The sequence below is a fragment of the Amborella trichopoda genome, chromosome 12 (genome assembly GCF_054954075.1).
Source record: "Amborella trichopoda isolate Santa Cruz 75 chromosome 12, AtrichopodaSantaCruz75HAP2 v2.0, whole genome shotgun sequence".
In the NCBI taxonomy this organism is placed as follows: Eukaryota; Viridiplantae; Streptophyta; class Magnoliopsida; order Amborellales; family Amborellaceae; genus Amborella; species Amborella trichopoda.
This window is the reverse complement of record NC_142347.1, coordinates 46,409,759-46,430,643: the sequence shown is the minus strand read 5'-3', so window position 1 is coordinate 46,430,643 and position 20,885 is coordinate 46,409,759. Positions and strand designations below refer to the sequence as shown.

General features: G+C 34.2%; 2 protein-coding genes across 3 annotated transcripts in view; both read right to left on the bottom strand.

Moving 5' to 3' along the window:
• Nucleotides 1-2,326: 2,326 nt before the first annotated feature.
• On the bottom strand, nucleotides 2,327-7,267 carry LOC18435500 (two-component response regulator ARR10). The gene is made up of 7 exons (XM_020668106.2): nucleotides 7,087-7,267; nucleotides 6,375-6,527; nucleotides 5,599-5,985; nucleotides 5,419-5,495; nucleotides 4,176-4,728; nucleotides 3,352-3,863; nucleotides 2,327-2,613 (listed from the first exon to the last, which is right to left on the bottom strand). Exons 1-7 carry the CDS (start codon nucleotides 7,217-7,219, stop codon nucleotides 2,557-2,559), a joined length of 1,872 nt encoding a protein of 623 aa, XP_020523765.1. The 5' UTR covers nucleotides 7,220-7,267; the 3' UTR covers nucleotides 2,327-2,556.
• A 6,778-nt stretch (nucleotides 7,268-14,045) lies between these two features.
• LOC18435499 (beta-fructofuranosidase, insoluble isoenzyme 1) overlaps nucleotides 14,046-20,885 on the bottom strand; it is a 17,803-nt gene continuing 10,963 nt past the window's right edge. For both annotated transcript variants that reach the window (XM_011625525.3, XM_088854390.1), the window contains 5 exons: nucleotides 19,166-19,408; nucleotides 18,514-18,672; nucleotides 17,192-17,451; nucleotides 15,028-15,118; nucleotides 14,046-14,367 (listed from right to left, as the gene is read on the bottom strand). In XM_011625525.3, coding sequence (XP_011623827.2) covers nucleotides 14,194-14,367; nucleotides 15,028-15,118; nucleotides 17,192-17,451; nucleotides 18,514-18,672; nucleotides 19,166-19,408 — 927 coding nt within the window. In that variant the 3' untranslated portion in view covers nucleotides 14,046-14,193. The remainder of the gene's footprint in view (nucleotides 14,368-15,027; nucleotides 15,119-17,191; nucleotides 17,452-18,513; nucleotides 18,673-19,165; nucleotides 19,409-20,885) is intronic.

Here is a 20,885-nt window from a genome sequence, read left to right as displayed (position 1 = left end):
CCCAAATCCGTTATTATAACTTCCGGCAAAATCTCGCCATTTTCACGCAAAAAATCGTCGGAATTCAAAGATCATGAGAGAGAGACTTGCAACATGGAAGTGTGTCCACCATCTGAGAAGCTTTGATCGAGAAGCATCGAAAAGCTCTGATAGAGAAGCATCGAAAAGCCCCTCTAAAAAGAGGAACTCGTATCCAAACAGTTTCTCTCTCTACAATCCATTCTTTCTAAAAACCCTAAGTTAATGGTTGTCTCTCTCAATAATATCTTCTACAAGGCCCTAGTCTTTTTTTTTTGATAATGTTTACTTTGACAAGGCCATAACTTTCTATGCAATAACCATGTACTGGAGAGTTTCTCCATCTGCAATCCACTTTTTCTCGAACTTTAAATTAATGGATGTCTCTCACCTTCATAACATCTATAAGACGTTGATTTTCTATGTATAAACCCCCCGTATTTCACAATCTCTCTCTACAGACCACTCTTTCTCAAAACCCTAAATTGATGGATATCTCTCACCTCCATAACGCTTTGTATAATACCCTAACTTTTCGTGTAAAATGCATGCATTTCAGAGTCTCTCCCTCTGCAATCCACTTCTCAAAACCGTAAGAGCATCCAACCCTCCATTAAACCCTAATGCGACTAGGGTTCCTGTGGATGTCCAATCTGAAACACTAAGAGCCCTAGAATAGAAATCCGTTTGCTTACAGCTCTCAGCTTTCACCTCCACAACCATGGCTATGAACCTTTCAAAAAATGGTAACGTCCCATCAGGGCAAAACGAGGAAGATGGTGATAAGCGCTTTTAAGAGAGAGAGAAAGAGCGCAGAGCTTTGAGTTTTCTTCTCGCGCATGTGAGAGAGCTGGAGGAAACGAGGGAAAAGCCGGAAGGAGAGGGAAGAGGGGTAGAGAGTGAGAGGCGCAAGAAACGCGACTCCAGCCAAAAAATTCCAAAGTCTAACTTGAAGATGGCAATTTTTGCCTAGATATGTAATTTTTTTTTTTCAATCTAAAAATATGACAAAAATGTGCAGTTGTCTAAACAATCAAAGTCGGTTTAACAAGATTTTTTTGATAAGAATCGCAAAATTATTCCAATTTTAGGTACATCCAAACTAGCCCTAAGTTTTTTATTTTTTACTTTTGAATATTTATTTTTAAGTTTTTCATTATTTTTTATATATTGGTGTTGCTGCTTTGATCGGAATCGAGCTGCTTCAATCAGATTCAGGTATGTTTCGGGTAGATTTGGCTTAAGCTTTGGCCTCTTCGGCCCAAGCAAAAAAATATCTCTATAAAAATATACATATTTTTTAATTTTTTTACTTTTTTTTATATCTTTATATATAAAATTTGAATTTATTTATATTTAATAAAAAAATCCAAAATCTACCCCCAAATCGGCTGAAGCACCAAATTAATTTATTTTTCTCACCAAACCGACGACAACATCGGGAAATACTTATGTTTGTTCTCAATTATTAGGTTTCTAGTATTAAGCAGTTTCAGCAAGAGGAGGTTTTGAATAATTTGAATAAGAGAGAGGGTGGAGTGACCAGGTGAGAGTAAAAAACCACACCTTCTCTAATACGGCAATTTTCAATTTTAAAATTTTAAAAATAGACGGTCATCAAGAATATCTATAAACACTTTAAATTTTTTAAAATGAATTCCGTGTTACAAAATGCAATATTTTTAAAGATTAAAATTTTTTTCCTCAATATCCATGCATCAGGTCGAGATGATCAATTGTAGGTTTTTTTAAAAAAAAAAGTCAAAATTATAAGAAACATTATAAATTTATAATATCCTCTTTCATCCCTCTTCTTTTTGTATTTCCATCCTTATCAAATTCAGCTGAGAAAAGGTCTATTAGCCGAGCGAACCATATTGTAGTGCGAGCCACTCTAAACCAAATTTTGCTATCAATATCAAAGAATTTTACTTTGAATTCCCAACAAAAGTGAGGAAAAAATAGGTCTCAGTTGCAATGGACACAGGCCATTCATTTGATGGACAATAGACCTACATATTCTAGAATTCAAAATCACTTTTTTTTAAAAAATAAATAAATTTTTTTATATTTTTTAAATAAAAGATGATACACAGCACTTAAGCCCAAAAAAAATCCTTCTAGCAATGTATCTTAGAGATCTATTATTGAAGTCATTCTCAATGGGTTGATAAAGCAAGCAAGAACATGTAGTTATAATCCCTTTCATTCTTCACCATGGCATTTTACTCTATTACACCAAATGCCTCACTTTAATTTTGAAAAAAACAAAATACACATGGCAAAACAGAGAACGCCGAGCCAAGGATAACAAAACTGACTCATGTGTGGTCTTCCAATTAATAATATTTACATAAGGTACACTCCTTCAAGGACCATCAAAATGGACACTTCAAGGACCATAATATCTTTCTCTACAAGGACGGTAAAATTTCCTTTTTTGGACATATGTTAACAGGGGAGGAATGGAACCCTTGATGTCACGTTGTAGGTCCGCCACCCTGACTACCCAGACCAAGGGCACATCATAAGCCAAACTCATACACAAGCCCCTGGAGGGTAAGAAACATCATCAAATATCTTATCTGAATACTCCTGCAAATAACAACAAAGCCATACAATTATAATGATGATTACAAAAAAAGAGACAAGACGGAATCAAATCATCCCAAATGGATGTGGATGCAAGTAGTAAGACGTGATACGATACTTATAGTCTCACTAAGGGTATAGTCTTTGAAAGAGAAGAATGGCAGAACAAGATTCGTGTAGCATACTCCAAATAGTTGGTATAAAGACCGGATGATGACGATTTTTTTTTTCTTTTCTTTTTCATTTTCATCATGGTATAGATTGTCAAGCCCTAAAATTGTTGGATCCCAAATCCATCTCTAAGATGCATAAATGAAGCTCCATGAAACCTATATACAAATCCTCCTAGCTAGAGTCAACACACGATTGCCCAAAAAAAAAAAAAAAAAAACAAACAATCGGTTGAGAAAAACAATTCACTTGCAAGAACACCTCTTCAGAAGAGTATATGACTACCACCTCCCCAGAAGAATATATAACTGCCCGGTAATGTGAAATCCAATGAGACTTTCAGGAACACAAGTGCATATACCATGTAGAGACCCAATTACCCCAGTGTGCATGCATCTATAGATGAACACAGTAAGCACAACACCTTAGACACCAGAAACCTTCGACACCAGAATAGCGTATCACCAAAATGAAATTAAGGTGAAATACCTAATCTAAGTTCAAACACAATGACACACAAGCAAACAATTTATGCAATAACCAGGATCAACTGAAAACAAGGCATCTCACCGGCTGCATCATGCCAAGGAGAACATTGGAAGAATTTCCACCATCAGAAGGGTATAACACACTTTGCAATCTCGACGGCCCAGCAAATTTATTTGTCAAGTCCATATGGTTGCTTTCCATCACTGGATCTCCGGTGCCAGGTTTTGAAAACATTGAAACTCCTTCATTTGGCAGTAATGTAATCTCTCTGTCTAGACTAGCACGGCAGGCACCAAGGTTCGATTGTCCTAAAGGGGGCACAGATTCATGGCTCGGTAAAAAACTATCAATTGACCGAGAAATTATGGCACCACTGTTTTCTTTATGGCTTTCAAATGATTCCTCCGGCAAAAAACCATCATTATCCCTAAAACCACTTAAAAGCATACTGGAGCCTGCTTCTATAAGTGATGAATCGAGACCAATCACAGAAGCACCTGCAGACTGCTGGCTTGGGGCACTACCAATTAACAAAAGCCCACTTTGCATGGAATCGCATGAATCATAGAAAGCAATGTTTTTATCAGAATTCCCTGCATTACAAAAAAAAGTGCTAGTATTTAGCAAGGTCGAGTAGGTTTCTCAACAGTTACATTCTCTAGGCTTAAATATCAAAATAGTAGATTTTGAATTGAAATCTGGTAGCAGTTTCTACTAGGAACAGTTGAAAGTAAATACAAGTAAAAGGAAAAAAAAAATCAGAGATTGAGTCAAACTTTCACTACCAATATGGGTTTTAAAAGAATGTGGGTTGGCAGGTACCAAATAAAAAAAGGAACGTATTGGCATGGAATCACATGTTGGAATACACTTAATAGGTAGTACTATAGAAGGAGAAGAATCACCTTGTAGGCCATCATACTCGACTTGTTGCTGTGCATTTCCCATGAAAGGAGTGGTTAACAAATCTGGAATGCAACAGCTGTTAGATGTAAAAGTGTCACCACTAAAATTACTTATAGAAGCAAGTGGTTGTTGAACATAAACGGTGGAGCCAATAGAAATATTACTATCCCCAAATTCAGGAAGATCTTGCATTTGTTGTAATTTATTTAATTCAATAATTGCCGGAAACCCATTATCATGCTGGTTTATAGGAAATGGTATTCGTTGAGGCCTTCTGATATAACTTCCAAAACTTCTCATATCTTGAGAGCAATTGAATTGAATAATCCGTGAAGGATTAAAACCATCTGTTCCAAAACCTCTGCAGCCGTTAAACCTATCCAAAGAATTTTGTGCATCAAAAGAGATAAGGGCACCATTATGTCTTTTTCCACCAAACCCACCATTCGAATCCAAGGAAAAATAGGATGAACCATGTCCCCTTAATGGGGAATACATATCATATAGGTGGCTCTGAATAGATCCTCTCTTTTTTAAAGACAACCTATACTTCTGCAAAAGAAAGGCCTATTTAGAATTCACTCAGAAAAATACTTCTACAATATACATATATGTGCGTAGTAATATACTCAAGAATTCCAAATATAGTAGCTAATGACACGTGTTGCACAAACCCACAAGAATATAACATATTTTACAATTGATTTCTTTTAAATAGTTTTTATTTTCTGCAATTAATGAAATCCCATGACCCCTAGTATTGGGATAGCATATTTAGTTTATATATTATTGCCCGACTTAAACTTTCTTTCCTTTTATTTTTTGATTGGCGACTATAACTTCTTTTTCTTAATTAAGATTTTGTGATTTTGAGCATAGATCCTAAGTTAGTTTGATATTATACTAAAGTTGTAAACAGTTTTCATTTTCTTATCTTTTTTAACTGTGAATGTGAATAGTCTAAGTGTGAACATTTGGATAAATGAGAAAAATTAACGGGTGTATATTACACATCTTTCCTTTTCATCACAATCATATTCCCAATATTTAAAATTAAGAAGAGAAATGATGTTTTACCCAAGAGCCAGTTCCAAAGCGAATTTGAGGTCATTGCTATAATCAAAAATATTGGATCAACAAATCGCAGCCCAGTTAATACACTTTATTTAAATCATATAGCCAGAAAATCAGCACCAACATATATTATGACTAAAAAATAATTATCATGCAGTACGGTCTAACCTGCAGATGGCTTGCAACGTTTTCCCGAGTTAGCCATGGAACATTCATAAGGTCCAGTATCTTCTTAGGAACAGCTTCTGAGTCAATACACAAAAGAGGACATAATCAAGACATAAAACTCCTTTATATAATCATATATGCATTTGAATTCATCAAATATTTTATGGGGCCTAAACTCACTTTCAATGCCTAAATGGTGAACAGCTGCCTCAAATTTTTGCCGGAGCTCAGATGTCCAAATAACCCTTGGCCTCTTTAGAGCTGAAGGATCTTCACTATCATGATCATCCCCTTCATCACCTTCTCTCTCGTTTTGATCTGTATGTTTCTTGGTAGATCCAATTTCATTGATGGTAGAAGTACCCTTAGAATCATCCATTCCACAGTTACGCCTATTGTCATCATCACCATGGTTGTTAGAATCCCCATGAGCAATTTTCCCTTTCCTTATGACATGCTGCCATATGTTCTTCAGAACCTCAAACCGAACAGGCTTCAGCAGATAGTCACGAGCCCCACAATTTATGCCCTTCATCACAGCATTTGTGTCCCCATTTACAGATACCACTGAATACAAAGACAATAATGATTTTTCTTTTTCAAGTCTTTCTCAAAATAAGTAATGCATGGCATGCTACAAATGCTTACAAAGTTTGGAGCACTTTTTCTAAGAGGAATACAAAAGATGATTCATGTGAAATGCATAAACTCCAGTGAATGTCCAATTTGAGGAATTTATCTTGAGCAAGACAGAACAAAAATTACATGTAAACTGAGCTTAAAGTTTATAATTCAAGGATAGAAACTGCAAAAATATGGATATCAGTCTGGTAATAAATAATTCATATCAAGTTACAACTGAAGTGTGACTGAAGTGTTTTGCTGGAAGAAAATAAATGGATTTTTCTTTTTCTGAAACAAATGAAAAATTACTGTAAGCAAAAGTCAGCACATACTGATAACAGGTAGATTCATTTCCATTTTCACGAGCTCCAAAAGCTTGAAACCGTCCATGTCCGGCATATGAACATCACTTATCACCAAGTCGAATTCACCCTTCTTCTCCCTCAATAATTTCAGAGCCGTAATAGCATGCCCAGTTATGGTAACTGCAAAAACCAGCAGCCTGATACTAAGAATCTTAAAAGACAAACTTTTAAACTGCAACAGCAAAAGCCAATCAATGGCCTTTTAAAACTTGTAGAACCCCATATTTTTACCTCTACATAGGCCAGTCATAGTTCAATTTTCAGAGAATTCAATATACGTTATAAGAAGAATTCTAGCTACTATAGACAATCAATCAATCTTAATGAAACTAAAGTTGAAAAGATAATTTTCCGTAGTACTATAAATTCGCTCCAGATGCAGTTACAAACCATAGGAATAACCATTAACGCTTCAATAGCCAACAAATTATGTCGATTAATCGGAAATCAACCAATCTACAAATTCCAAAGACTATAAGCAAACCAAAAAGTTTAAAATTCCTAGGGATTCTAAATGGTTTATTTCCAGTGGTCTTACAAGAATCAAACTCTCTTAACCAGCTATGAAGCAGTTAACCAAAACAACAAAAAATAACATTTTATTCAAAAACAAAGAAACCAAAATATAACTCCAACGAGAGAGAGAGAGAGGGGGAGAGAGGAGGGGGAAAAAGACGACCTTTGTATTCGCACCTACGAAGAAGACCCTCCAAAAGCTTGAGGCAAGTTGGATCGTCATCAACTGCAAGAACCCTCAACCCCGCCGGAAAATCACTTTCCCGGCCACTTTCCCGGCCACTTTCCGGCAACATTTTGTCCCCACACTCTCGTTACTCGGCAACCTCTCAAACCCAAAATTCTTCTCTTCCGGAAAACTGAAACAGTGATCCCCTGCTAAAACAAAACAAAAAACCAAAACCCAATTGCTGCAAAACTCTTATATAGCCATAGCTCTAAGCTATGGAGAGATCAAATAACTAAGACAACCCATAAACTGAACAAAAAAACAAACACCTTCTTCAAAGTATATCAAGTATAGTAAATACTAAACACACAAGACTAGAAAAGTAGAGAGACAGAGAGAATCATGGGCATTTAAAACAAATCTCTATTTAGCCATTAAATCGAAGTAGAAGAGTAACCGATAACAGAAACGCAAAAAAGGAAACCCAATCAATCACTCACCCAAAAACTTGGAAACCCATTTATGATTACAGGTCCGAAAATGGAAAGGCTTGAGGTCTATTAACTCCAAGAAAAATTTGGGAAATAAAAGAAAAAAATTGGCTATTTTTCATTAAAGGGGAGAAGTTAACTCGAGTGGGTTTATGTTAAACCGTGGTTGGGTTAAGAGGAACCTGGGTTTTTGTCTCTGGCAAAGGGGCGGGAAACCGGTTCAGATTACCGGCTATAGTGGGTAAAAGGTCGGGCTAAATCACACGTGGCTGGATTTCATTGGAGAGAGAGGGCTACAACAGGTGGGCCCTGGGATGATTCCGGTGAGAGACCAGGAGAAAGGGGTATGGCTTTTGGCGCCTTATGGTGGGAAAATGTTTGATTCTTTATCGATTGCCGACTGTGTGCTCCCGCAAGACAAATCTGTGTATTTAGTCCGTATTTTTTCAAGACTTTTTAATCAATTTATCCGACCTAGCTTTAGGAAGCAACTTTCCCCCAAAAACTGTTTTTCCTCACAAATATCCCTAATACAAAAAGTTTATTTTTTTAACGAAAAGCTAACCGCCTTTTAAAAACGCAATATTGCTCCTTCAAAATGCTAGTACCGTGGCTTCAAAACTTAATCGGAATGCCCCTTTCTCTAATAGCATCATACCCCAACGTCGGATTGCCCATTCTAGAAAAATAATGGCTCGACCGCCTCTTTCAAATGCCTGACCGCCCTTTCCAGCGAAAATAATTTGTTATACAAAGGAAGGGTATTGTCATTAAAAAAAAATTAAATTGTTTGTATGGGGGATAATTTGTTAAAAAACATGGCTTTTTTAAGAAAGTTGTTAGGAAAATTTTGGTTGGGTATATTGCTTAAAATTTGGGATTCTTAGTCGCTGATGTTTAACATCGCTATATCTCAATCTCAATTCCCACCATTGAATTATCTAAAAAAATATTTAATAAAATATCAAATTATCCATAAGAAAAAGAAAATTGTTTCATTTTAGACCACATTTTTACAATATAAAGCCCATAGGTATAAGATGGATGCAAGTAGGTGGTCTATCTAAAAACAATTGTAGCTAACACTCCTAATGTTTTTTTAATATAATTATTATTTTTAGGTTTCAACTTTTTTTGTTCCATATTTATGATCTCCATGTCAAATCTTATATATTCTTTAAAAATTAGGATCAATTTATATTTAAAAAATATATTTATTGTCAAGCCTGCATTCCTAAAATAAATACTTTAAGACTTTATCAATATTTTTTATTTAATTTCAAAATACCCATAAAAAAAACTCATGGTCTTGATTTGGGATGGTTCAAAATACGTAGAATATTAAAGGGAGAAGTTTCTATAGAGCCGAGGCTCTAAACAATCAAATTTTAGTCTACCTCAAAACTTTCACAGAAGAGGTTGTTTTGGTGCCCAAATATCCTCAAATTGATCATCTTGGCATCAAGATGTATGGATATAAGAAAAAAATAGATTTCAAGTTTTGGAAATAGTGCATTTGTAATGCATTTTAAGACTGTTAATTTTTAAAATTTTCAAGTTTTCGTAGATTTGTTTATCCCTATTTTTGAAGCTTTAAACTTTATAAATAAATATGAAAAAATATTTTTAAGGGTATCGTAAAGATTTCCAGTCTTAAAACTACATTTCTCAACACTATTTGAAAGTAGGCTCTAATTTGATTGCCTAGAGCCAAGGCTCCATACAAACCACACCCAATATTAAATAGTTTATCACTTATGAGTGATACGATAAATTTTCCTTAAAAATAGATTTGCAGTTCCAAAATACTCGGAGACTGTCTATAAAGTGTCTATAAAGTGGACAGTTTTTGTTCAATCTTAGGATGTTAGTTTTCTTGGTTACATAGAATACTTGTGATTTTTTAATAAAAAAATTATAATGATATTCTTTAAAATTAGTATTATTTAGAAAAAAGAAGGTTTATATAAGGTTGCAACCTTAAAATGTATAATTATATATGCACCTAAAAAATCCATCGCAAAAGGTTGTTTAAATGTTGAAAAACCCTCTAACCAATCATCTTGACATTGAGATGGATGAATATAAAAAGAAAAAAAAAAAGATTTTGGCTCTTAGAAATAGTACATCTTGCAACACATTATCTAGACCATTCAGTTTTTAATATTTTCATATGTTTATAGATCTACATGATTTTTACCATTTTTAGAGTTTCAAATTTTATAATTGGAGATGAAAATAGATTTTAACATAATCCTAATAATTTCTTACACCAAAATTACATGATAAAATTTGGAGGTGCACTTTAATTGGATTGTTTAAGCTTGCAACCTTATAAAAACCACACCTTTTAGAAAATGTCCCCCATTCTTAATGTTCTATATTCATGTCCCATTTTTATATTTTTTTATTTTTTCTCAAAAAATACATTAGTTTCGAATCATTCACTAGAATTTCAATGAGCAATTTGGAATAAACAGTTCCAATCAAGGTTTAACAAAAGTGGATTGGTGACCCAGATCGGGCACCCAAAAAACTGTCTGAGATCGGTGGATCAACGATTCTTATCAGAGAATCAGCTGGATCAGCCGGTTGTGGGTTCAAAAGAATTTAAAAAATCACTAAAAATCCCGAAAAACAGTGTTTGTCGAGTTTCAAATAAATTATAAGTTTGTTACATTATGTAATTTTCTCATTTGCAAAAATACATTAATATGGAGATGTTTCCATGTATGAATGTATGTATACTTATATATTAATATAATGATATTATATTAAACATGATTCAAAAAAATACTAAAAAACACTTCCATGTTATAATTTTATTTTTTTATTTTTTATCTTTTTTTAAAAAAAAGAAATTTATAATGTAAAATTAGTATCACATCATACATCTGTAAACTACGTCTACTCATAAAAAATTATCATAACCTAACCAACTATAATATTAGAATGATTCTTTTAGATTTTATAATTATTTTACTATTCAAATAATAATAAATTTAAACTATGTTTTATAATAACATCTCATTTAAGAAAATCTTATATACAACTATAACAAAAAATACATTATGTCATTTCAATATAAATAAATGAATAAATAAAATACAATATTTTGTTATTAGTGCATATTTATTAATCACAATATTATAATATTACATCAAACATAATTCAAAAAAATATTGAAAAACACTTCCATATTATAAGATTTTTAAAAATATAAAACCATTTATAAATTTTTATATTATGACATTAAAAAATATTAAAAAATGATTTTTTCACTAACAAATAAAAAATAACTAAATAAAATTTGAGATAATTTAAAAAAAAAAAAAAATATTGAACATCAATAAACGATATGTATGTATCAAAACTCCTGCATTTATTCAGGAAATTATTAGTTTTCTAAACATGATTTTTCAAAACCCCCCAAAACCGGTTTGCATTATGGCTCAAAATATAAATTTGTAATCAGATTTTAATAAAAATAAATAAATAAACAAATTTATTTTTGCATGAGTTACTATTATTTACAACGTTTATTACGCTATTGGCTTCATTTATTCACCCGTAAAAGTGGTAGAGACGCCTCCATTTTAGTCACCCCGTCTAAAAATGGTAGTGAGAACAAGTAGGACTTGTTCCGCATCGAAAATTGAAGGCATACAAAGCCGTTATAAAAGAAATGTCACACTCATCTCGAACCGTATGATGGTACACTCATCTATGGATCAATGAGTTCCACATATGATTTGGAAGTACACAAAGATGTCAAATGTATTTTTTTACCTTGTGCAGTTTCAAACTAATGGTTTTTTACTGTTTTGAAAATTACTACGAGTGCTTGGGGCACTTTATTCCTCACATCAGCCGTTGACAAATAATTCCAATCCACTTTAGTTTCTAACAGTTAACAATAGTTCAAAAAGTACCAAAAAGACACGAGGATCAATCGTAAAATATGAAGCAAAATGATTAAGTAGGTATTAAATGTTAGTGTAAACTTTGCTGTTTCTTGAATTTACATGTCCGATTCCTCCCTCTTAGGTCCTAAAATAACTCTTAAGTAGGTATGTGAATATATTGCATTTAGCGGCAAGTGCTCAATCCATGATCATCGCTCTTGATAACCATATAAATTTCATGCTGATTACTCTCATCACATTTAGTCTTGGTAGTCCATATCAAAGGAAATTACTGCAAAATCATAGGGAAATGTTAATCCCAAATTTAATATATATATATAGGATAAATTTCAACGTTGACTTTTTAACAATGAAGAACACCAAGTGAAGCGAGCTTTTAAAAAAAAAAAAAATGTTTGGGTAGATCAATAGGAAAGGTTTCCTACCCATAATAGAAATGAAACTCAATACGCCATCTTGTAGCACCCCACCATCTTGACCACGCATGCATAACTCCATTCCTAATGCCAAGGGACCTTTGTCCGATAATTTGGGAAGAAGAAAAAGATATTACTATTTTTGCTTTGGAGAAATACTAGGTTTTCTTTCATGTTCTTTCCAAAATCATAATCTTTTGTAAGGTATAATCTTGTATTTATATAGAGAGAGAGGGAGAGAGAGGGGTTCTAGGTTCGACCTCATTGGATGAGAAAAAGTAATGCTTAACTATGGAAATATTATTTTCTTTTTTTTGTTTCAAGAATCAAAAGGAGATGAGGCATATGCAAAACACACTAAACATAAATAATATATGTGCAAGGCCACTTGCAATGCCGTTTGTACTTCACACGTTGGCAAGTGTTTACATGATGTGGATGGAATTCTTTTCCAGAAATAAACCGTAGATCGCCCCTTTTCAAGTACTTGAAAAACTTTTATTGCCTGTCCCATTTCATGCACCAATTTCCCAAGAGAAAGAGCCATCTTACCAAACAATCTCAAGAGAGATTAATTTTTATCATCCAGAAGAAAAATGAAAAAAATACAAAATGGAAAGAAAAAAAGAGGAAAATTATGTACAAAATGGAAAGATAAAAGAGGAAAATTATGACTCCATGATGAGATGAAGAACATGATAAACATGAAACCTAAATTAAATAAATCAAAAGAGAGATTCACATCTACATGAGATTTGGGTGAAGAGGGGGGCTCGTGTAACAGTGCAAGAGAGAGGGTCTACCGCTTTGATGGGGAGACTAAATGGGAGTGTATACAAATGTACTCTCGTGTACACACACTGTACACTTGCTCTCTTAGACAAAAGAGTTACTAAGAGGATTTCTTTCAACCAAATTTTGGATTTCACTTCAGAGCACGAAAGTTATTTAAACAATAATAATAATAAATTTAGATATTGAGTTCTCAAACAGTTCGATAAAACCGTCCAAGAATTAGATGGTCAGGCAGGTATATAGTGCCGATGATTTTCCTCTAAGAGACTAGTTGCCCGGTTGAAGAGGTTACATTCTCAAAATTTGGGATCACAAAACTACTCCAAAATGAGGTATTACTTGAGGGAGTGAATGAAAGATATGCTCCTGAGGGAGCATGGAATCTTTCAGCATAAACAAAGTCCTTTGATGTGGAACTCAAGTGGTTTGAAAGCGAATTTTTTCTTAATTTAGAAGAAGAGAAGTACTTCCCCAATAATGTTAAAGGTTATAGAAAGAAGCCAACAATTTTGAAAAAAAACTTACCTAACATAATGGTTTCTAGGTTCTATAGGGAAACCCAAAGTTTCTACGATTTTTAGGGTGTATAAAGAAATTATTCTTTTTTTTTGGGTAGCTCGAATCGAATTTGAGAAACCAATTTAATTTTGAGGAAGAACTTCCCTACCGACTTATTAAATTAGCCTTAAGAGGCCAAAAAAATATCAAAGTTATCAAAATGCATATTACTCACCAATTATTTGACATTTTACTTAATTCTACTATTCCAACTCCTTGTATTTTGATGATTATTTTAAAATGGAAAAGTTTTATATAAGGTTGCAACCTTAAAATGTAGAATTAAAGATGCACCTTAAAAATCTATCATAAAAGGTAATTTGGATGTTGAAAAACCCTCTAATTGATCATATCGACATCGAGATGTATGAATGAAAAAAAAAAAAGAGATTTTGAGAACGTGAAATAGTGTATTTTGCAACACATTATCTGGACCGTCCATTTTCAAGATTTTCATGTGTTTATAGATCTACTTGATTTGAACCATTATTAGAGTTAAAATTTTATAATTAAAGATAGAAAATAGATTCTCAAACCATCCTAATAATTTTATATATCAAAATTACATTTATAACAAAATTTAAAGTTGCGCCTTAATTGGATTGTTTAAAGTTGCAACCTTACGCAAACACCCTTTTTAAATTAAAAGAAATAAATAATTAAATATAAAATAATTTATCTCTTTCGATAAATTCCCCCAAAATCCATTTCACAGAACTCTTAAACAAAGTGTTCATGCTTATATGGTTGGATACATCTTCTTCATATATTCATAAACATTTGCAATGCATTTCTTTCTTTTGATAAATACATCTGCAATGTTGTGGCATATAGTATCCAAAATAACACTGGAAACCCATAAAAAGACCATTTACATAACAAACATAGAGTTTGTCGAATTTTTATGCTGGTCTACTACACCGCTGAGCCCATATTCCATGCACTAATCTTGGAAATATTTATAGCAACTGATCCATAATTAAAGGCATAAAGGTGGGCATCCTCTCCTATGGCCAGCTCCGGATAAACTCTTGCAGTTATGCAAGTCCTTCCACCACCTCCAAAGCTCTCCACGATGGAATGATCAACCTGTTACTCAATAGGTTTGTTTATCAATTCTTATGTTTAGGTACCATAGTCAATCTTTCAAAAATCAGAGTCAAGCTCCAAATTGGCAGGATCTAAGTTTGAGTCACGGTCTGAGTCCCCTTAGTCCAATTGGGCGATTTTGATTCAGACTAGATTCTAATTAATAAAAAGAAAAGAAAAGAATACTAGACCACGGGAAAAGCCGACTCTAATTAGTTGGAAAAAGACTTTGATGATGATGATTAGAACATGGGAAGACCCAGACTGATTCTAAGGTGTTTCGGCTTGGAATTGCTAGCTTCTAAGGTGTTTAGGCCTGGAATTGCTAGCTTCTCAATATGCTTTTTGAAACATTGCCTTGTATTAAGTTTAGTCATTTTCTGATAATAATTTTGCTAAAAACGACCATTGAGAAATTGAAAGGTACGCATCATGTGCACCAACCGTAGACTATATACAGAAGCAACTAACCGTTGGACATCCGTAAACGAAATGGACCATGGAGATGAATCTCTATCGGATGTGGCTGAGCTGCGTACGCACTTCATCTTCACCATTAGTATACTAAAACGACTGGTGGATCTACTAGGGTGTATCGTAGCCTACCAAGGTGTACCATAGCAAAAAAGAAAAGATGTACTTGGGTGTATCATAGCCTACCAAGGTCCGTAAGAAGATCTTCCCGTCAGCCAAGTCAACATCCACAAAGCCTCCATACGGTGTCTTGTCCAGCTCTTTCCCGAGAGAAGACCTGTTTTCATGAAAAGTGGGTTAGAAACTATTATTAGCAAGAAACTATCATTAAATTCAGGAATTTATACAATGAGATTCTTTATTTATTATATAATCATTGACCATCAGATTTGATCTCGAGTGCTTGAAGATGTGTAATTGTTTGGGCATAAAATCCAAATAAAATTTCTCCAATGTTGTGACACATTTTCATATAATGGACTTCACATCCAACGATTAAAAATGATTTGTGCCACAAATAAATGGCTCATAGTATACAATGTCTGAAATCAATTATTAAAGCAAAAAGAAAAGATGACAAGGGAAAGCCAAAGTTCACAACAACAAAAAAATAAGAAAAAAGAAAAGAAGGAAAGAAGAAAGGAAAAAAGATACTAGTAGTCAAACTAGAACATGATATCAGAATCGAATCAGCCACCCAAGTGGTTGGGGATCCAGTTTATCAAACTGGTCCAACTGCAATAAATTGGTTAAATTAGATTTTTTTAGAAAATAAAGAACATGTAGGAATAATAGCATAAAAAACGTCAGCCTGGTTTTACCTTATCCAATCAATAAAAAAAGGGAACAATCGGACAGACTAATTCGGTTAAAGAGAAGTTCATGGATTAGGACAAACTACAATATCTAAGAAAAAGTTAGAAAAGCCAAAAAATTAAAAATAAAATAAAATAGGGAGGGGGGTTATTTAGGGGGAGACTGGTGTATTTTCGGTTCCTTCTCAAAACCGATCGGGTAGGGTATGATTCCTGATCGAAATTAGGTAATTTCCGATAAAACATTATTCCAAACTCTGATTCAAATACTCGAAACACTGATTCAAACACTCGAAGTTTGTCCCAAAAAAAAAATTCCAAGCAAACTAACCTGCCCTTTTGTCTCTTGTACTTCGGCTTAGGTTCTAATGACAAGAGATCTCAATTTTGAGCGAGGGAGGTCACTGCCTAAGTTTGTCAAGAAAAGAAAAGAAAAAAAAAAAAAAAAGAAGCCAAAAAGGCCAATATGGCTCTTTTTTCAATACAATAAGCTAGGTATTTTTCGTCCAGGAATAAAGCTAAGATGATGATGATAAACGAGAAAATCATATTAAGTAGAAAACAATAGGCACTTGTTAAATGATGCCATGCCATTGGAGTGATAAAAAATGCAATGGAAGTGATAAAAAAGCCAATGCGATGAGGAACAAATACTTTGTCGGTGGTGCAAGTTAAAAGATACTTTTAAGTCTACCCCTAATAAACAAAAGTATATTATCCCTTGTCCAATTATTTGGGTAAGGAATTGAGAAATTCAAACTCTAACTACCATGGCAATTATTAAAAGTTATTAAAAATATCATTCAGGGGGTCACAAAATCATCAAGAGGTCCAAGAGTTCTCAATTAACAACAGGGTTTGGTTTTAAATGTTTATTTCACTTCCTCGAAAAATATCTTAACGGAAAACCCAATTACCCTTGTTCACAATAGGGAACTTGCACAAACATTGGCGTTTTAATAATTTGACACACCCAAAACAAGCAATGACACTTCCGTTTGGTTGGGGCCTCTCAGGTGGGTCAAATTACTCAAACGCCTTTACATTTTTAAGGTTCCAAACTCCGAAAATGAGCAATTCAGACATATTTCAAAATATTTTTTGAGGGGTACGGAGTGAAACAACTTAAAAAGTAATTCCTCTAATGTCGATTAAGGTATGGATACGGTTTATATGAATCCATGTAGAAATGAGTCATCTCTTAATAATCTATTTTTGACATGGATTTGTGGATTTAATTTTTAAGGATATGTAATCTTTAATATGGAGATCATGAATATGAAAAAATAAATAAATTTTGAAAATTAAAAATAATAGTTCTATTAAAAAAATATTTGGACCGATAGTTTCAATTGTTTTTAGAGGGATCACCTATTTGTATTCACCTTTAAGATGGATGCTTTATACTTTGGGACCGCATATTGTAGATATGCGGTCCAGCTTAAATGAAACAATTTTCCTTAAGATATTCTATAAAAGTTACCACCAAATGTCCAATTACTTGCATATAATATTGAGATTATTTCAAACTTTACCTTCTTTGGTCACTGCACATTAGGACCATGGTCTTGTTCCTTGAGGGAGACTTAAAGACTCGAAAGAAGACAGCAGTGTGCTCTTCCAAATTCTTTGAGGCCAAAACCAACAAACCAAAAGGCCCAATTCCACTCCTCATAGATGTTCCCATCTCACTACAAGCCAGTTGTGGGCTGTTAAACCATTTCTCCTCTAAAATTTCCACATTTTCTTGGTTCATTGGATTAGACTTCAAGTCGAATGTTACTTCCACGTCCACCTAAATGGAACCCCACAAAATTAGCCAAGCATTTGATTCATTTAGTTTTGGAGTTTGGAAACTTGAAACTCAAAGACTTAATATCCAACATGTTTGATTTGGGTAGAGTTGATTTGAAACGGATTGCGAAAAATCGCCAGACGAACCCAGGAGTCACCGGAGCTAGCCCTGATAGGAATAGGAAGCCAAGCGATTATGGGCTGGAAAATTCAGGAATCACCAGTCTCCCTCTTTCATTACTTTTTAAAATTCTTATTTAAAATTTTCCCAAGCTAACTTAGTCGGTGGTACTTTGGCTCGGGCTTGGGCTCCTAGTGAGTTCATGCCAATCCGAATTTTCAAACATTGATCAACCTAGGAGTTAACCAATGTTTTAAGAAAAATTGAGCGACTTCGACTTGGAGCACGATGCTAGTGCAAAGAACAAGGAATAGCTCCAATTTTCTCCCAGTTTTCTATTTTTTATTTTCTATAATTTGTTTTGTTTCCACCCATCCGGGATAGCGCGAGCTGGACCAAAATCACTTATCCTTCTCGGTTCACCAGACCATGGTTGTTATTTGTTACAATATTAAATAGATGTGGAAATGGGTTGGGTTGGGTGTCCCAGGCAGGTCTGGCCCTAAAAAACCAAGTCCTAGGCTCCAAAAAGTGGTCCAAGGGCTGGGCAGAGCCAGGCTGAGGCCTGGGCTATACAAAGTAGATCCAGTTCGGCCCAGCTTGTCCTTAATAGGACCAGGGCTGGGCCCAAGCGTCTTTGGCCCAATCCAGGTCAGCCTTATGGGGACCAAGGTAGGGGGGGTAGGGCCAGGCTAGGCGCTGCTTATTGGCAACATGTAAGCCATTAGCTCAATTAAGGAAAGAAAGACATTCCATACTAGAAAAACTGAGTGAGAGAGAGAACCCAAGGTAGAGCCAATCTAAGGTGGAAAGTGCCATGACATTTTGAGTTTTATTCTTATAAATTCCTGTTTTAATATTAAAAAAAAAAAGAAAAAAAGACTTAAATGTAACCCATAAATAAAAATAATTTTTTAAAAAACGGAGAATGGCGAGTCGAACCTGGGTAGCCTTCACACCAGGAACCTCGACAATTGATCCACTGTTGAGCTTCCTTTGGATTATGTCAACTCTCTCCCCACGTAGAGTCTCTAGCTCAGCGACAGGCCACTGCACCAGTTGTCGCCCTGTTTTATCTAACCACACGCTCCTTGGTATGCCCTTAAAAGCAAAAGGTTAGGAAAAAGATGACTAATTAGATCACTAAAAAGTCCATCATTAAAAAATAAAAATAATTAATTTATAAAAAGCCTTAGAGTACCTCATCATTAAAAAATAAAATAATTAATTTATAAAAAGCCTTAGAGTACCTAGACTCAACATCCACCATCCATATTTATCCAGGAATTGTATTGTGGGTGATGAGTCCTCACCTACTTTTATGGTCGCCTAATTTTATTTTATTTTTTTGGTCAAAACAGTTCCTCAGCTCGACTGCCCACAGAAGCATGAGCGATATACTACTATAGTGTATATTTTATGGTTTTGTATAGAAAAAGTTATTTAAAAAAAAAAATATCTCTAGGAGTGGGTGAGAACTAGGGCAAAATAAAAGGTCTGGGAACCGGCAGGTAACTTACCTGCCAATTTTTTAAACACTGATTTAAGGAATGCGTTACTACAAAAAAAAAGCAAAGTTCACTATACACCATACCTGGACCCCAGACCACCCTTTCTTCACATCGTCATGCACACTATCAGACTCATTGATCCACCCCCACAAAATTCTCCTTCCTTTTCCCCCTTCATAAAATGTCTTTGAAGCATAAAACTTCCCATAATCAAACCTTAATCCGGATCCACAGTCTACGAACTCCTTGTCCGGCTCGTATTTATCCTTCTCTAGTACATAATGCCCCAGTGTATAATACTCAGTCTTCAAATCATCCAAACTTACCTGCAACATATTTGCATAAATCAACATTTGCTTTTGCTTCAAATCAGACAGACCTCTTTTTCCCTTTTCTCTCTCTGTTTTTTTCTTCTGTTTTTAAATATATATTTAGCGATTTTTTAAAGGAAAAAAATACGGTTACACACGATGTGTATAGTATAGCATTGTTACAAGCAGTCTAATCTCATTGAATGGATGATCGAAATGATCAGCACACCCATGTATTCATCTCTGTTGTCATGTCGATCGCAGACAATCAATGAGGGTGCGTGCACTACATGCTATACATGTTGAGTACATATTTCTTTTTCTTTTTTGGGTGATGTATGTATCATAGTTAGCAATACTCCATTTAAAACATTTTTTTTTTTTTAAAAAAAAAAGTATGTTCCATTGAGAAACTTTTTGAAAGGTGGGATCTTAAAAATTTACTTCAAGAAACAAAACAAAAACATACGAAAAAACAAATAAAAATATGGAAATATACACAATAAGACTATTTACTTTTTGTATAAAGAGATAACAATCATTTCTAGCAGATAGATTTGAAATTGAAAGGTTGGGAGTGTGCTACCAACCATGCTCAAAGTTCAAAAAAAAATTCTCGCATTTTATGACATACTCTAACTTATATGAATTGATATTGGATGGCCAGGATTAGTTATTAACCTGCTTATTCCAAAGATAAATGGTCTCATGGTATACAATTCTCAAAAATATAATCGTATTATATCATAATTCAAATGGTTGGGATAAGCCTCAGATGATAATTATGATATCATAATTCAAAGATGTTCTAAACAAAAGTGGAAATTGCCCAAGTTGTATTATATAACTTAAATGTCTCTTGGGTGGTTGGGTCAAATCCCACTTAACCCCAAGGTTTAAATGGGGCTTTGAATATTTCATACACTGTATGTGCATAATTTATAATGCTCTACAAGCCCAAGTTTGCCACACCACAAACATCGATCAATGTCCTTAGATTGATGTCTTGGCGATTAGATGATTAATCACACCCTCTAAAGTCCACACACATCAATCGACTATAATTAGTTGATGTTTTGCCTCAGATTTGGAGGAAGCTGAGACAAATGAGCATTTGTTCTTGTACTGTGCTTTTGCCTCTCAGATTTGGGAATGGGCCTTTAGGAAGATGGGAATCTCTTTAATGTTGCCGGGAATCTTAACAGGGATTTTGGATCTCCTTAATCTGCCAGGGTTGGCTAAAACTGGAATTTTTTCCTGGAAGATTTTTAGGGGAGCTATGGAAAAGATAGAAATAAGAGCGCTTTTGAAGGACTGATATTGAAGATGCGGAGTGTTATATCCAAAATCCTTTGCTTTTTGTTGAGGGTTTTTTTGTATGAAAAAACGAAGAGGTGTTTATTAACTTAGATGAATTGTTTTTACAATCTACATCCTACCAATAGATGGAAAATATCAACTATGGAGTGTTTTAAATTAAATTTTGATGGCA